At 39.4% G+C, this 17,047-nt stretch overlaps 1 protein-coding gene across 1 annotated transcript in view; it reads left to right on the top strand.

The window, feature by feature from the left end:
• The window catches only part of LOC139945260 (WD repeat-containing protein 27-like), a 95,706-nt gene that overhangs the window by 25,580 nt on the left and 53,079 nt on the right, over positions 1 to 17,047 (top strand). The window contains exons 18-22 of the mRNA XM_071942592.1: positions 1,110 to 1,243; positions 6,299 to 6,396; positions 11,122 to 11,243; positions 12,843 to 12,940; positions 16,453 to 16,555. Coding sequence (XP_071798693.1) covers positions 1,110 to 1,243; positions 6,299 to 6,396; positions 11,122 to 11,243; positions 12,843 to 12,940; positions 16,453 to 16,555 — 555 coding nt within the window. The remainder of the gene's footprint in view (positions 1 to 1,109; positions 1,244 to 6,298; positions 6,397 to 11,121; positions 11,244 to 12,842; positions 12,941 to 16,452; positions 16,556 to 17,047) is intronic.

Consider the following 17,047-nt stretch of genomic DNA (forward strand, 5'->3'; position numbering starts at 1 on the left):
TTTTTGATAATCCAAAAGGTCTTTCCATGTAAACGAACACAATTTTAAAAATGAGAAGTACGTTTAGTACATGTGTGCATTTCTTATTTTTATCAGAAACATTTCTTGTCTCGAAAGTGTTTTTGAAAGCTTCTATTGAATGTGAAAATACACGCTGCAGAATGTATGTTTTTTTCTTTTAAAATTGTAAATGGAACTGATTATTGGCCACAGTGTTTATCTTCTTTTTTTGCAGTAAACTGTCATAGTGTAGCTTTTCACAGATCTTCTAAATACTTTATTCTTTGTCTATTTTGGACCCAGAACTCTATCTTATTCCTACTCCTTGCCTGATGCATGTTTTCCTATATCTTACAATCTGGACTGTTTAAAGGAACATTACAAAATTGGTTTTGCTAACAAAACAGTTTCTGGCAGTATACGCACTTATGTAATCCACAATATACATAAACTGACAAACCTGTAGAATGTTTGAGATCGATCGGCCATCTGGGTCACGAGAAAGTAGTAAAAAAATGATTACACATTTTGCAAGACATTGATGCAAAAACAAAAATTAATATAAAAGCTCACTGAGCGATAAACTCAAAACGCGAAACATAGATTATTATTTCTCATCAATTATGACATTTCAGACAAAAACACTTCAAGGGATGTTTTCTAAATCATCATTGTTACACTGTGTAAGTTTTATGTAAATCTGTGATCTTCACGATTGTTGATGCTTACCAATTCTGTAACATTCCTTTAAAGAGAAATGTCTATTCCAATCTTCAGCTCCCGTAAGTTACTCTCATCTTAAATGTTTCTTTTTGTAACCCCTTACCAAGAATGGCTTCTAGCCTTATTTGAGGCGAACTTACATACAAATTTGTTTACAAAAACCTGAATTTTCCTGTATCGTATTTATAAAACATGTAAAAAAAAACTAAGATCCAGTTTAGCATTGTGTTTTTATTCACGGCCTAAATGCAAAAGTGTTCCCCCTCCCACTTCCTGCCAGACATTCTCCCCCACAAATCAAACACACCATCAGTCGTCACCTCTATAGTGTGAAGATTTCGTCTCTAACATTATTATCTCTTTCCACCCCCCAACGTCCCCTACAGGGAGGTAATGTCTTACTGAAGGAAGTCAAAGCTGCCCAGTTCTACTACATGGATAAGTTTCTTCTCCTGATCTCTGGCAGCACCCTGTTCCTGTATACCTACCATTTGGATTCATCAGTGGACGATATTAAAAGGTGATTCATAAATACCCCAGACAGCTTCGCTATTCCTTTTGGTGGAGAGCCCCACACGTGGGGGTGTTTAAACGGTTGGTAATGATCAGCTGGAGCTGTTTATAACCGGTTGTTTTCGGAAAGCATTGTGCGGGTTGGGTTAGCCCACAACATTGTTTCCCGCACACAAAACTCGTTCTTAAATGGCCATTATCACACGGCCACGACCCTGCTGGTTTTAAACAGCCGTTGAAGACCTCATCACTACACTTTTATTCCCTTATTAGTAGAGAGTGTCACTTTGTGGCCATTGTGGTCTGGTTCCCTTTATGTCAAGCAGTACTTGCAATGCAAGTATCATTGTTTGAGAGATGCCAGTCTAACATCGCAGGGTCGAACAATCTCGGTACACCATTTTTGTGCTCGCTCATAACCTCTGGTACTCGTTTAATTGTTTTGTGCCAGTATATGGCACATTTAAATAGTGACTGGTCAATCCACTGTACGGGCGTGCTCAAGTTTGGTAGCCTGCAAAAGAGAACCAATTCATAGAGCAACTGGTCCCCTCTCTTTCTTCTTTGATCTTACTACATGTACATGTCTAATGCTGCTCTCACACTGTGGCGAATATGTAAGTATTTGAATTCTGCGGTGAATTCCCCAAAAAATTTCGACTGGACAGTGAATATTTTCTCTTCCTCGTTCGTCCTCAACCTCCCCTTACCAGTAATTACCAATGCTTACCAACGCTTAACCATTGCCTTACGAATAGCTAACGAACGTTGCTAACGCTTGCGCACGCTTTACCGTCCATCGTCACCAATGGCATACCAATGCTTACGAAAATCTACAGCGAATGACCGTCTCTGCAACATTCGCTTAAATTTAGGAAGTGTTTCCTAAATTGACAGATCTTCGTAAGGAGCTGGAGAATGACTTGTGAACGTTCCGAATTTGTTACCAACAGTTTCGAATACACGGCAAGTTTGAGCGGATGTCAAATATTTCCATTCGGAGGCACATTCGCTAGCATGTTCGCCACAGTGCGAGAGCAGCATAACAGTATGCAGTGTAGGGTGACAGTGTCAAAACATTCATTTGACTGTTTGAAGAAGAATAGCTTCAAAATGTTTGCATTTGGACAAGTGCATACATGTACTTAGTACCGCTCAAGTGCTTTTAAAGTTTTTAACAAGGTTCATCACACAGAGCAGTCTCTTTTTGGTGTCAATCGGCAGATAACCACCTTAACAAAGTGGTAACTACCTTTGACGTCAATGCAAGAGGTCTACACCACAAGTTGAACCCCAAGGCCGGGATGATACCAACTTGTGGTCAAGCTTTAATTGTCAGCTGTTTTGCTCTTTGATTGTGACCCCTGGCTCATACCCATCCTCAGTTTGGACTCGTTTTGACTGTTAGAGAAACCATGCCCCTAGGGTTTATCCATTGTCTGGCTAAGTAGTCTGGACCCGTTAAGTGATTGGTCTCTGATGTTGATAGCATGACCATTTGCCGACCCTTTATGTAGTGTTGAAAAGAAAGACACGATTACCCAGTGAAATAAATGATTGAAAATTAGTGCATTTATTTCCCAAAAACTTAAAGGTTAATGAGGGGGTGAAAGTCGCATCCTCTTGAGATGATCCCCTGGCGGCCGCTTCCCAGGTTGTAGCACAAACTTGGGTGTGATCCCTGGCTAAAAGACATCCTGTACTATGGATGAACAATGCCTCAGATAAATACATTCAATTGGTTATCTACAATTCGGTCAAACAGTTGTCCTGTACCAATCGGCCTCCGTAATATGTGAATGACTTGTCGCCCCGATATACTTGCCAAAGTTTTGCCAAGTTGAACATAGCTTGGATACAGTCAAGGGTTATCTCACCCTCTCTCTTAATTGATATGCGTATCTATAGTCTGGAACATCTTGATATGCTTTAGCAGTGTGTCAACAGATCATCTTTTCATTGACTTTGAAGGCATCTAGATTCACACATCCCCGTAATGCACACATCCTTCGCTTGATGAAATACACATCTGAATATCCTGCAAGACTCCAAAACTTATAAAAGTGTGCTATCAAAGATCACTGATTCATCCCAATCTGTCAAAGTCACTTGGCCTGGAGAGAGGCATGGGGGTGGCTACTTCAAGGATGTGCCAGGCCAACATAGACCTTATCGCAAATACCAATGCGCAAGCGCAGACTGTTGAATGAGGTGCATTGTGGGATAGATATGAATCAAATTTTGCTACCAGCTAGACCACAATGCACCTAATTCCAAGCTTTACGCGCGCGCCCCAGTATTTGCGAAAAGGTCTATGGCCAAGGCCATGCAGTCCGCAGTGGGTAGCAGAATAGCTCAATGGCCGAGCGGTCTCCCCCACCCGAACTCAAACTCTGGTGTTTCTGATCAGCAGAGTGTGGGTTTCCATTCCCTGTCTTGATACATGTGTCCGAGAGCAAGACGCTCTAACATTATTGCTTCGTCCACCAGATGGGATGTAATGTGGCTCCATGTCTTGTAATGCTCAAAAAAAAGAATCCAGTTATACTTGTGGCTAAGTGTGCTTAGAGTAGGGATTTCTGGCCCGGTGTTTCTGGCAATGGCTGCCGAGTGTGCCGCAGCACCTTCAGATGAGCACCTTGTAAACACTTAGGTTCCACATAAACGGGTCCCATAATTCATAAACTTCAAAACCTGTCTTTAAAAGTGTTTATCTCTGTTCCCGCTCCTTGGGCTGTGTAAGACTCCAATTGTATTATTATATTATTATTATAACTGCTAAGTTAAACACAATGCAGTCAGGGTTCACGGCTCTGCTTTCCCGTAAGCAAAGAATTGGCATTGACGGAACCAGGGAAACTGGTGCTACATGTATATTCAAGCATATTGCATGTATATTCAAGCATATTGCATGGATTAGCGGGGAATTTTTGCTAATTGTGCACGTGTACTCCACATTTTTTCTCGAAAAGTAATTTTTCCTCGAAATCAAGCATCTGAAAGCACACAACTTCATGTGACAAGGTGTTTTTTTTCTTTCATTATTACCTCGCAACTTCGACGACCAATTAAGCTCAAATTTTCACAGATTTGTTGTTTTATGCATATGTTGAGATACAAGACTGGTCTTTGACAATTACCAATAGTGTCCATGGTCTTTAAAAATGTAATTGTATGCAATGCACATGAAATACGCCGGACACTTATCGTGAAAGAGAAAGTGCTTGCTCTATAAACATGTTCCTTTGCCATTGAGTACATTTAATAATAGCCACCAAGTTTATCTTCATGTACAATGTTTAAAGTCAGTGGACACTCTTGGTAATTACTGAAAATAATTATTAGCATAAAACCTTACTTGGTGACGAGTAATGGGGAGAGGTTGATGGTATTAAACATTGTGAGAAACGACTCCCTCTGAAGTGCCATAGATTTCGAGAAAGAAGTAATTTTTCATGAATTTGATTTCGAGACCTCAGATTTAGAACTTGAGGTATCGAAATCAACCATCTAAACGCACACAACTTGGTGTGACAGGGGTGTTTTTTCTTTTATTATTATCTCGCAAGTTCGATGACCGATTGAGCTCAAATTTTCACAGGTTTGTTATTTTATGCATATGTTGAGATACACCAAGTGAGAAGACTGATCTTTGACAATTACCAATAGTGTACACTGTCTTTATTACCGGCCAAGCACATTTTTATTCCCATTCATAAATACCTTTTCAGTCAAAAAACATCAAAACTTTTTTGTCCCAAAATTTTTTTTTTTTTAATAATTGTTCACTGATTTTTTCAACAAAACACCCCTCCAGCTATGAAATAGTCAGGCCCTCTGGTGAAAACTCCTTAAGGAGATTGGCGTGTGCGTCGCGCGTATTGTCTTTTACAATTACCAATAGTGTCCAGGGTCTTTAAAGACAATTGATCTTGGATAGAACACAGTAAAGTACCATTGATGTATTTTATCATCAAAAGGACAACATCACTCACTAGGGTGCATTGGCATAGGGCATGTCTGTAGTGTATCGGAGATCTGTGTGCCTTTCAGCAAGTAAACCATATCTCTAATAGAAATACACTCACACGGGAATCCAACACAAACCTGACATCAGAGAATTGTTATCCGACTATACCTGTCCTGGAATAATTTTGACTAGACCCCCTTAGGCGCATTTAGGAGTTTGTGAGTCATAATGCGCTTTATAAATGCTATTTATTATTATTATTATTATTGACATATTTACATTGTCTGTCTTCCTTTATTTCTGGACTTGTATTGGATCACAGTGTGCTTTGAGTCAGAGTCACAGGAGTTATGTACAACACAAGTACATAATGTAGGTCACACTTTGACCTAAACTTGTTGGTCATGCCATGTTACAAGCAGATCCTGAATTTTCCCAGCGAGGGAATATCAACATAAGGTTCACATCAAAACAGTGTACTGCAAAAATATTGCCCCAGTGGGTTGGTAGGAGTTGAATTTCAAAGGCATTACATTGGATTGGAAGAGCTGATAAAACGACCTGTTCATGTTTTTGGGATCAACCACAAACATGAAATAATAAACCGGTGGAAATTTGGTCTTAGTCCATTGTGAGAGTCAGGATAACAAAAATTTAAAAACATCTATGGTATTTGGTACGCAAACATATTTTGGTTGTTTACAACTCATTTCGGCTGATTGCGCTGTGTAAGGTTTTCAGATACAGTTTTCTCGAAAATGATTTTATTTCAGATGGAATTACTTCAAACAATATGTTTTTTTGGCAATCCAACAGGCTGGTCCATGCGCACGCTGGAATACTTATAACACACCTATTTAGAATGTTCCAACCAACTGAACTGAATGAATCTCTCCCTACGAATTGCCAATTACTACATGTACATGCATGTTCTTTGCTTTCGGCAGAACCATAAAGGTGGTCCATATATTATTTGACGGTATAATGGTTTTAAACATAACTTCAACTCACACACTTGACTTGATTAATTGGATGAGTTAATTGAATTGATGAGTAACATTTTAAATTTTGTTTGCCCTTGTTGTTTAATAGATACCAGAGTAGCTCTCGGTACAAGTTAGTCAAGTCCTTCCAACTGACGCATGGCCAGCAAATAACAGCACTCTCAGCTGTCAATGGATTCCATTCCTGTATCCTTTTATTCTGTGCCTCTGTCATTGTATATGAAAGCCCACAGTTCTTAGCAAAAGGTATGTTTTTCTTCATAGTATTGCTGTTTTATTTCTACTCTTCATGTACATGTACCTACCACTCCATGCCCTACCAAGAGTATCTGTCAAGATCAGGGGGTGTAGGATGAGGCTGGCTGGCCACTGTGTCCGCCATCCAGAGCTAGTTGTGAGCCCCCTAGTTCTTTGGGAACCCATCGATAGAAACATGAGCAAGGGCAGGAGGAGACTAACATTCATAGATCAGCTGAAGAAGGCGCAACACAACACAAAACAACTGAGCTTAGGACGCTGATGCAGGCCCGGGATACGTGGAAGATGACCATCAGAGTTTCCCAAGAAGACGCCAACTGAAGACAACCTCTCGCTCAACTGACTACATGTACATGTTTGTGCCATGTCTTTTTACTAGGAAGTCAGCGGTCATGAATGTAGTACTTAGTATCTTCTGCTTCACTAGTTTCTTGTATTCACTTACTTAAACCAAGCATGTACAGGGTTACAGACCAATGTTGCGACACCCCTATGTTCCTATACCTCAATGTTCTAACGCCCCAAGTGTGTTTTCCTAACCCTTACCCTAACCCTACTGTGTAAATGACAATAATGTGGGGTGTCGTGGCTGAGCGGCTAAGAGCACCGCCGTCAAACTCGAGCTCTGACCTGTTCAAGGGAGTGTGTTCAGGAGTCGTGACACTTTTTTCAATTCAATTTTCAATCCCAGAATACATTCATTTCCACACTCTCATAAAAGAATAACGACAGTTACATGTATTACGGAGTAAAGCAAAACACTTGTGTCCTTAAGCAAGACACTTAACCACTACTTTGTCCTTCGGATGGGACATAAAACTGTAGGTCAACGCAAGTAAAAGACACACTTATTGCAAAGAGGAGGGGTTCTGGCAGTGCAACTGTCTTCAATCATGAGGCTGCACTGTAGAAAGGAAAAAGAAGAAGGAGGTTCTCGAAACAAAGGGGTTTCAGATATAAAGCAGGCACCAAATTAATGCTACTAGAATAGTGCAAGGCCCCTCTCATTGGACATGCGTGTGCTGACCCATAACTTGTATCACATTGTTTCACATATCCTAGCGTATGGGTCCTATACATGTACATATTACAAGTTCAGGTTGGGGAAAAGAAAGGTAAGCAATGGCTATAAAATAGGAATTCTGCTAAGAAGCTCTCTGTAAGCAGAAATGTTTTATGAAACTGGCCCTAGTTTATGATGTGCAATACATTGATAAACTGAAGTGCTGTACTTGCCAAACTTAATCCATGTATGTTGCTTGGCGCCCTCTTTTGACTTGAAGTGGCCATGATCCATAATTTTTGTTTTAACTGTCAGAGACCATTGTAGGAATGAGTATGGGGAGGTTATTCCAATCCATTGTTAATCCAATGGCAATTGAAGGTCAAATGTCACAACTTTGTTATTGCAGGGGACCAAAACATCAACAAAAAAAGTTCACGGCAAAAACCAAATCCTGACAAGTCTTAGAAGTCTGTCTCCACTTGGCAGCAGTCCGTGTAGCGATAAAAACCCCGACCAATTGATTAAATTAATGAGAAAATGAAAACATGCAGAAATAATAGACGAAAAGGATGTAATATAGCTTTTCTGTCATCACTGCCGGCAGGGGAACTAGGTAATTGAATAACAAGATTGTTGTATGATTCAGCATAATCAGACGTTTCCAACTCTGATTTGTTGCCCCCTTGCTGTAGTCGTTTGAGGGGAAATGTACCTGCGGAAGGCGACTCTCCAGGGAGTTCTTGGATTTGCACTCGTACTTCCTGAGATCACAATCTCAGATCCGATAATTGAAATGGTCACTTCAGAAGGTCATCGGACGTGATCCAAGGCAACCTACTTAATGTTGTTAATTAGAAATTATGTCGGCGAGTTAGTTGAACAACCTCAATCCAATTTAGTCGAGAGCTTTTAACAGTTTTTGTGATTTCCGAAGACGAATCATGCATCAAAAAGTTTTGTTTTGTGTCGTGTTTGATCGATATCTCAAGTTTTAATTTAATTGACATCTGTCTTGGATTTTTTATGTGAAGTTGTGAAGTATCAATGCTGATAAAATTAAATCAAAAGCTAATCAACAATGACTAAGTGTAAAACTGATGGTGTTGTTAATTAGAAACCAAGGATGTCTCATAAGTGAACTTAGGAAACCTGTCAACTAAGGGTGCTTGCTATGTAAACCAGAAACACCTAGGTTCACCCCTGTCACTATAATGGTCCAGGGTTATTTTACTACCAATCCTAGTACATGAGACCTACGGCTTAATGTCCCATCTGAAGGACAAAAAGTACCTTCCTAACCAATACAATAATGCCTCCTGTCTGAAACTGAAATTTATTTAGATCAAACTAGAGTCAATCCTTATCTATTTGGTTCAGCGTGACTCTTGAGCGCCTGTATGAAATGGGTGTTATAAGACTTGTGCAAATTTGTTTGTGCTTTTATTAAGAAAAAAAAAAGAAGGGTTTGGGGGTGGACTTCACAAAGAGTTAGGACTAGTCTTATCTCGAGTTAGGACCAGTTACTCGTCCTAACTTAGGACTATCCATGCAATGTGTATATCTCCTAGGACTAGTCCAAAGTTAGGACTAGTCCTAACTCTTTGTGAAATCGACTCCGGGGTTCTTTTACTACCAATCTTAGTGCATGAGACCTACGGCTTAATTTCCCATCTGAAGGACAAAAAGTACCTTGCTCAAGGACAGTACCACTACTGGGACTTGAACCCACACTCTGCTGATCAAAAACACCAGAGCTTGAACCTGTATGAACTCTGGGTTAGATTTAGGCTTGGCAAGTTTGTTTGTGCTGAAAGTGCACAACCTGTTCTGATTCAAAACATCATGACCTTATCTCCCAAACCAATACAATTAGTCCTCCTGTCTGAAACTGAAATTTATTCAGATCAAACTAGAGTCAATCCTTATCTATTTGGTTCAGCGTGAGTCTTGAGCGCCTGTATGAAATGGGTGTAATAAGACTTGTGCAAATCTGTTTGTGCTTTTATGACAAAAAAAGAAAAGTGCACAGTAACACCCCCTCCCCGATATGTTCGAATAGAGGATGCATAATCCATGTGCAGTGTTGTTTTCACGATGTAGACAACATGTCAGTCCCTGTTGGTGGTTTGATGAGGTTGCTAGTACATACATTGTACCACACCACACCACTACCGCATTTCACTGGAGCTACATTGTATTAATTGCACTGACACCTTGTCAAGATGTGGTACTCTTCTTTAGTGCCAAGCGTTTCCGTATTTCAAGGCTGGTATAGATTGGTTATCATTTCAAAACTGATACGTATGAAACTTATTTTGAGTATTTAGAATGACTATTTGTTGGTAATTCACAAAGACTTCTTGTTGGAAGGTTACCAATGAGCTTCCCACACACAAACACTGGCTGTACTTTCCATCACATCATCATTGTAAATTTTTTGTGAAGATGGAGATATGTTTCATGAACTCGTGTTTTGTGCGGTTTTAAAGGGTCTGGGTTCTTTTTGTATGACACAAAACACAATGTCCACAGATTTACATTGAACTTACACAGTTTGAAGATAATGATGCAAAGAGCTTCCCTTACAATGTTTTTTTTTGCGGAGGTGCTGTAGTTTTTAAGAAATGAGTAAAGCAAGTAACAGTTTCAGTGAGACGTAAATTATTTAAGCATGTAAAACGTATTTTTGTGAAATTGTTTTACTAATTTCTCAAAAACTACAGCAAGTAATATTTTTAGGTAAGCTTTTTACTATCATTGTCTTCAAACGGTGTAAGTTCAATGTAAATCTGTTGACATTGTGTTTTGTTGTACAAAAAGTGTGCAAATCCTGTAAAGACACTGGACACTATTGGTAATTGTCAAAGACTAGTCTTCACAGTTGGTGTACACTCAACATATGCATAAAATAACAAACCTGTGAAAAATGGCACAGAAATGGCTCACTACTTATTGTGGTGATTTTAAGATGGTTGCTATCTTTTGGGGTCTGGATCTCTGTTACAATGTATAAATAACAAGGGTCCTTGATTATTAATTTACACGGATTAGTGTGGTGATTTTAAGATGGTTGCTACATTTTTTAGGTCAGGATCTCTGTTAAATATACATGTAACAAGGGTCCTTAATTCTCATTTAAGAAGTATACATTTTTAAGGCTTCACACAATTGGATTGTATGACTAGAGCAAGCTAGTCAAAACGTTGAGACCAATTTAAGAACTCACTCCGCGGTAGTACAGTTAATTACGATCCTTTAAGCTAAAGTAGTAGTCTCAGCTTACTTTCTATACCATCTGTCCGGGTAATAGTTAAAAAGCAGGACAGTTCTTTTCAGAACTGAGAAGTCTCCCGAACACCCGAACCATCTACTCCGCGGTAGTAGAATAAAAAAAGACAGTTCTGTAAGAACAAACTCTACCTGGCAAGTAGATACACACATGGTGTTACCGCAAACCAAATATATATTGATACCTCACCATGCAATGCCTCAAATCCTATATATGTTCACATTAATGCGATTTTAGTTGAGTTCTGATTGTCTCAAGTGAAAAGGGCCTTTTGACAAATGCGGCCACATCGATATCTTTTATGAGCCCAGTCCCTTCATGTGATTTATATAGACTTCCTTAATAGCTCTTACTACAGATGTTGTGATGTGTGCAGGATCTGACAAGTCCCTTGAGATATTGGACATGAATGTTGGGCGCAGTGTACGGATACTCCCCAACGCCCACACTAGACCAGTGCACTGTATATGCCAAAATGAAGTAAGAATCTTTAATTTGTTAAATAATGATAATATCAGTGGTTTCTTATATAGCGGTAAAATCTGTCACTAGCGCTTAAATCTGTGGGTAGCCCAGAATCACACCCAAGTTTAAGATACAACCTGGGAATTAGCAGCATCCATAAGCCATTCTGAGGTATGGCGGACATACAAGGTTTGAGTAAATTTGTAATTATACACCCAAACTAAACAGCTACACTCCTGTCACGTCCGCCATACCTCAAAAAGGATTATGGGGTCACCTTAAGGGGATGTAACTTGTTATTTTTGATATCAAATAATAAGGGAAACTTACTGAGTAAATTTAAAATGATTTGGCAATGACAAAAGAAAAATTGACTAGAACTTGAGAAGCCATATACATGTATACACTACACACAAGCATAGTATCGGTTGTTGAAATCCCCAAAGTACGAAAAGCAAGTTTCTAATTACGTACAATGTATGCCCTGCCAAGATGAATGAGCTTCAAGTGACAAACCTGATCAAAACAAGACTTTAAACTGTCCTGACAGGGAACAAGCAATCAACCTAAAGGATTCGCTTCATCCAAATGGAAGTTGTCAATAACAAGCAAATATCATATCAATCATTTTCTAACATATTTTATGGATTTTTTTGTGTGACAGTATTTTTTTGAGGAGTGATGAAATAGCGGTTTTTAACTATTTTATAAGACTTGCTTTTTTGGGTCAAATCCTCATCAGAAAATGTGAAGTCATCCTTTTACTAAAAATTTACTCTCATACATTGTATATCGCAATTCCAAAAAGATTATTATTGCATTTCAATCATTATTACCCCTTGTCCTATGACCATATACATGTAGTTCATTCCTTAAACCGTCTTGGCTCTTTGGGCAGTACAAGTAAACAGCCTCTGCTGCCAAGTATGTAGTGGACTATTAAAGCTAAATCAATCACAAGGACCATCTCTGCCCTCACAGGTACCCATTTACATGTACCCCTGGTTGATGAGAAGCAATTATAGTTAAAGTGTCATGACCGGGATTCGAACCCACACCCTAATGACTCGGCAACCAGAACTTGAGTCGGATGCACTAAACCGCTCGGCCATGAACTGCTACAATCATGTACCTCATTAAAGCAGACGTTCAAATTCTCTAACCCTACAATATACGCCATTCATTTTCATAAGCAGCCTTCAGAAAAGTTCTCAAAACCTATTTATATGTTTATATTCAAACATTTTGGGGACTTTGTTAATCCCTCAATCATACTTCATCAACGCATGAAGGAAACAAACTCGCACACTTTATTGTGTCCCAATGTTTGAAACACGCCCAAGACCTTGCACAGTCTATTTATTACAAAGCTGCATGTCGACAATGTAGGTTGTGTCAGTTGTAAAAACCAAAAGCTTAGAAATATGAATTGTTGTAGTGGTGCAGGTGGATTTGATCAGTTCCCACATCATTATCAACCCACGCTTTCTACACATTCTTTACCCTCACCCAAGACTCCAAACTGTTGAACCCACATCCATGTGGTTTGAAACCCCATCAGAGCTCCCCTTTGCCTCCCCCACCGTCTCACCTCCCTCTGCTTTCCTCTCACAGGGCTCCGCCTACGTCAGCCATCCACCGTCGGCCTACGACTTGTTCACAACAGCAGCCGTGACAGATAGTATCAAGCTGTGGGATGTGCGTACAAACAGGTAAAGCAGAGCAAAACAACATGCCTGTCTTAAAGGCACTGGACACCTTTGGTAGTTGTCAAAGACGAGTATTCTCACTGTGGTGTATTCGAACACATGTATACAATAACAAATCTGTGAGAAATCAAAGTTGCCAGAGAATAATAAAAGAAAACACACCTATGTTGCACAAGTTTGTGTGCTTTCAAATGCCTAGAAAATGCTTCAGGCCTGAAGTCTTTTAAAATTTGAGTGAGAAATTACCTCTTTCTCAAAAACTATATTACTTTAGAGGTAGCCGTTTCTTACAATGTATTCTATCGACAGCTCTACATTGCTCATTACCAAGAAAGTCTTTATGCTAACATTTATTTTTATTAATTACCAATAGTGTTCAGTGCCTTTAACGGGTCTGTACACAAATGGCTTTTGGAACCTTTCGAACATTTCAATCCTATATAAATGTAGATACATAAAATAAAACTAACCCATGAAAATTTAATTTCAAAAGGTGGTTGTTCTTTTGAGATATAGCCTAAAAACCGGAGTGACTTTGTCCGCGCAGGAAGAAACTTTGTCCACTCAGGAAGAAAAATCCCTAAAAGGAATACACATAATCTAAGAAGCGTTACCGGTGCCGGTAACACTTCTTATTTTCAGATTTTGGGGGAGATAAAAGGTAATCAAAGTGAAATAATTCTAAAAATGTATTTTGCTATCCAAAGCTTCTTTCCATGCAAGTTTTCATTGACTTTAATTTCAGAGTTATTACTAAACATATATAGACCCTTTTAAATGTAGGTCACTGACTGCAGAGGTCGTCCTTCAGTGTAGACGACCTTCATTTTGTAACCATGGTGATTTTGCTTGTTGATTGATGCCCACAGAAACATGAGATGTGCAGTTCGAAATGATAACAAAAACACTCGATAAAAACGTAGTGTTTTGAAGACGACTGCAGAACTTTTCTGAATGTTGTTCCCCATAGACGGAAACATAAGCAATTAGATAGAAAGATAAAACTAAATTACCAAGTTAGGTAAAAACACTTCAATTAAAGGGGCAATTACGAATATGTGTACAACGCTCATCATTTTGGTTCCAAACACAACTCTCCAGTCTGCTTTAGTTTTGTAACGTTATAGTTCATCACAACTTTTAAATAATGTTCTGTCCTTTTTTGGTTTTTGTTTCTCTTTTTTATTGGATGATGTTAAAGGGAAGGTATACATTTACTGGGTTAGAATTAGACTTCTGGACAACAAGTCGTTAATGGTCTGCCGCGGTGAGATAGTTGAGTTGAGGCGGTACGCTCGTGAGATCACTGCTCTCGCGCGAACTGCTGGTTGCCGTTTTCTACTTGTTAAATGGGACCGTAGTTGAGAGAGCGAAAGTCTAGCGGGGCAAGCAGTCTCGCGAGAATACCGTGGGAATCGCAGGGAGATTCGGAATAGAGTCGGAACGCTTTCACCGCGACAGACATTTAACGATTTGTCCACAAGTCTAGGTTAGAAGTAAAGCAGCTTTCGATAGTGCATTTTAGGAATTGTTTCACTTTGAAGTAATGTGATTATGTAAAAAGATTTCAGCTCTCATTTTCATGCCCCCAATTTGAATCTGAGAAGTGTTACTATTTGTTGGAGTGTCCTGGCCGAGCAGATAAGAGCACCGAAGAGCACCGAATTCAAACTCTGGTGTTTCTCATCAGCAGAGTGTGGGTTCGAATCCCCAGCCGTGACACTTGTGTCCTTAAGCAAGACACTTAACCATTGCTTCGTCCTTCGGATGGGACGTAAAGCCGTTGGTCCCATGTGTTGTGCAATGCATGTTAAAGAACCCAGTGCACTTTTCGAAAAGAGAAGGGGTTCGCCCCGGTGTTCCTGGCTGTGGCTGCTGTAAGCTCCGTAGCACCTTGTAAACCCTTATAAGGTGCTAAATATTTGGGTCTCAGAATTCATCACTGCAATAACCTATCTTTCTGAAAGTTTGATTATACTCAGCGCCTTGAGTACCTTGTTTGGTAGATACGTGCGCTATATAAGACTTCGATGTTATCATATATTTTTACTGTCAGTCAGTCAGTAGCATCTCTCAGACTGCGTATTCCAAGTACGGATCATTCTTCCTTCTTAGACATTATCGCTCTAGATTTTCTGTGACATCTGAAAAGTGCGACCACTTTTTAACCGTGTAAACAATCAAACGATTCCAAAAACCAAAAGCAAAATGGTTCAATTCAATTCAAAAGAACGGTTTTACTACATTTGTACTTTTGCACATGGAGGCATCATCCTTATTACAGCCATGGTTGTGTATAAGGTTACATGCTATAATCCCATGTAGGAAGTGAATAAGTGAATGTTTTCCGTGTACATAGAAACTATGTTACCCAAAAGATTCCAATCTCGGGAAGTTGAAACTTACATTTAATCGCTGTTGGAGCAAACAGGAAAAATGTACTCAGATTTGTTTATAAATCGTTGTAATTGTCAGAATGTGGATGTGAATCACTAGCCAGAAAGCTGCTTCTATTTTGACATACAATTTATGTTTTTGTTTAAAGGCAGTGGACACTATTGGTAATTACTCAAAATAATTAATAGCATATAGACTTACTTGGTAATGAGTAATGGGGAGAGGGTATAAAACATTGTGAGAAACGGCTCCCTCTGAAGTGAAGTAGTTTTCGAGAAAGAAGTAATTTTCCACGAATTTGATTTCGAGACCTCAAGTTTAGAGTTTGAGGTCTCAAAATCAAGCATATGAAAGCACACAACTTCATGTGACAAGGGTGTTTTTTTCTTTTATAGTTATCTCACAACTCCGATGACCAATTGAGCTCAAATTTTCACAGGTCTGTTATTTTATGCATATGTTGAGATAGACTAAGTGGGAAGACTGGTCTTTGACAATTACCAATAGTGTCCAGTGTCTTTAAATGTTGCTGTAACATTTTGTACCACAGTAGTTTACTTTGGTATGACAATCTTTTTTCCTCCTTTTTCCCATCTTTTTGGACCCAATTTCTATTAAAATTAGTGACAAACTTGAGCAAAAAAGTGTAGAATAGTTTGAACCACTTTTGGTTTGTGGAGAATCTCTGTATATTGGTCAGTGTTGGTGTTAGAGAGAGCAAGGCAATGACTATGAATTTGTGGTTAAGGCTCAGCCTCACTACCATTGACATTGCACCTATTCTTTATTTTGGACTTACAGAGTTTAGTGACCGGCCAGCAGGACCAGTTAGCTTGACATTTTCACCAGCTTTTTTACAAGTCCATTTTTCGTATGAAACGGTGATGCTGTTCAAGACTGAACTAGCCACCCTGATTGAATTTTGATTGGTTCTCTGGTATTTTAACTGGATTTTGGCTAGCGGACCACTGTTAAGGGCAAACGCTAGCCAGTGCCTTGTTCAATCTTTGTTCAGAACTTGTTACATACAAGAAATCAAGTGGGTTAAACCACAAGGAGAGGTTAAGCATGTGTCCTTGTTAAAAGCATTGATTTATTGGATCTTGTTAACTTTGTAGGTGTGTCAGGCGGTTTGAAGGCCACATGAATAGAGCCCATCGCTGCAGGCTAACAGTCAGCCCCTGTGCCAAGTACATTGCATCTGGCTCCGAAGATAAATCAGTGAGTAACACTCTGTTGATTTCAACACAGTGTTTGTTTGATCCAACTGATAAAATCTCTATCTGATGAGATTGCATTCTCGGTGGCTGGGCATGTAAAGATAAAAACGGATAATTTTGTTGGGGTTTCCGTTTCTTGAAAGTTTTGAGAGCGGTCCTCGCGAATGTGGCTACATTCAAAGCGAGATCATGTAACGACGATGTTTATCTGGAGTCGGCATGTCTGCTAGGTGAGGGGGTTTAAACATCTAGACGGATTCTTGTCTGTAATTGAGGAGACATGTTTGAGTAAGATTGGCAATCCCAGATGTACAGATCCACTTTCATTCCTCGAGAGCCATGAGCCCCCAACCCCCGTGTAACGTTAATGTGTATGTTTGGTTTGCTGATGACTAGAGCATAGAGCAAGCTAGTCAAAAGGTTTAGACTGATTAAGAATTCACTCCGCGGTAGTCAAGTTTATAACAAGAAGTCCCCTAGATCCACTATAGTC

This window comes from Asterias amurensis, chromosome 1, assembly GCF_032118995.1.
Source record: "Asterias amurensis chromosome 1, ASM3211899v1".
Classification (NCBI taxonomy): domain Eukaryota; kingdom Metazoa; phylum Echinodermata; class Asteroidea; order Forcipulatida; family Asteriidae; genus Asterias; species Asterias amurensis.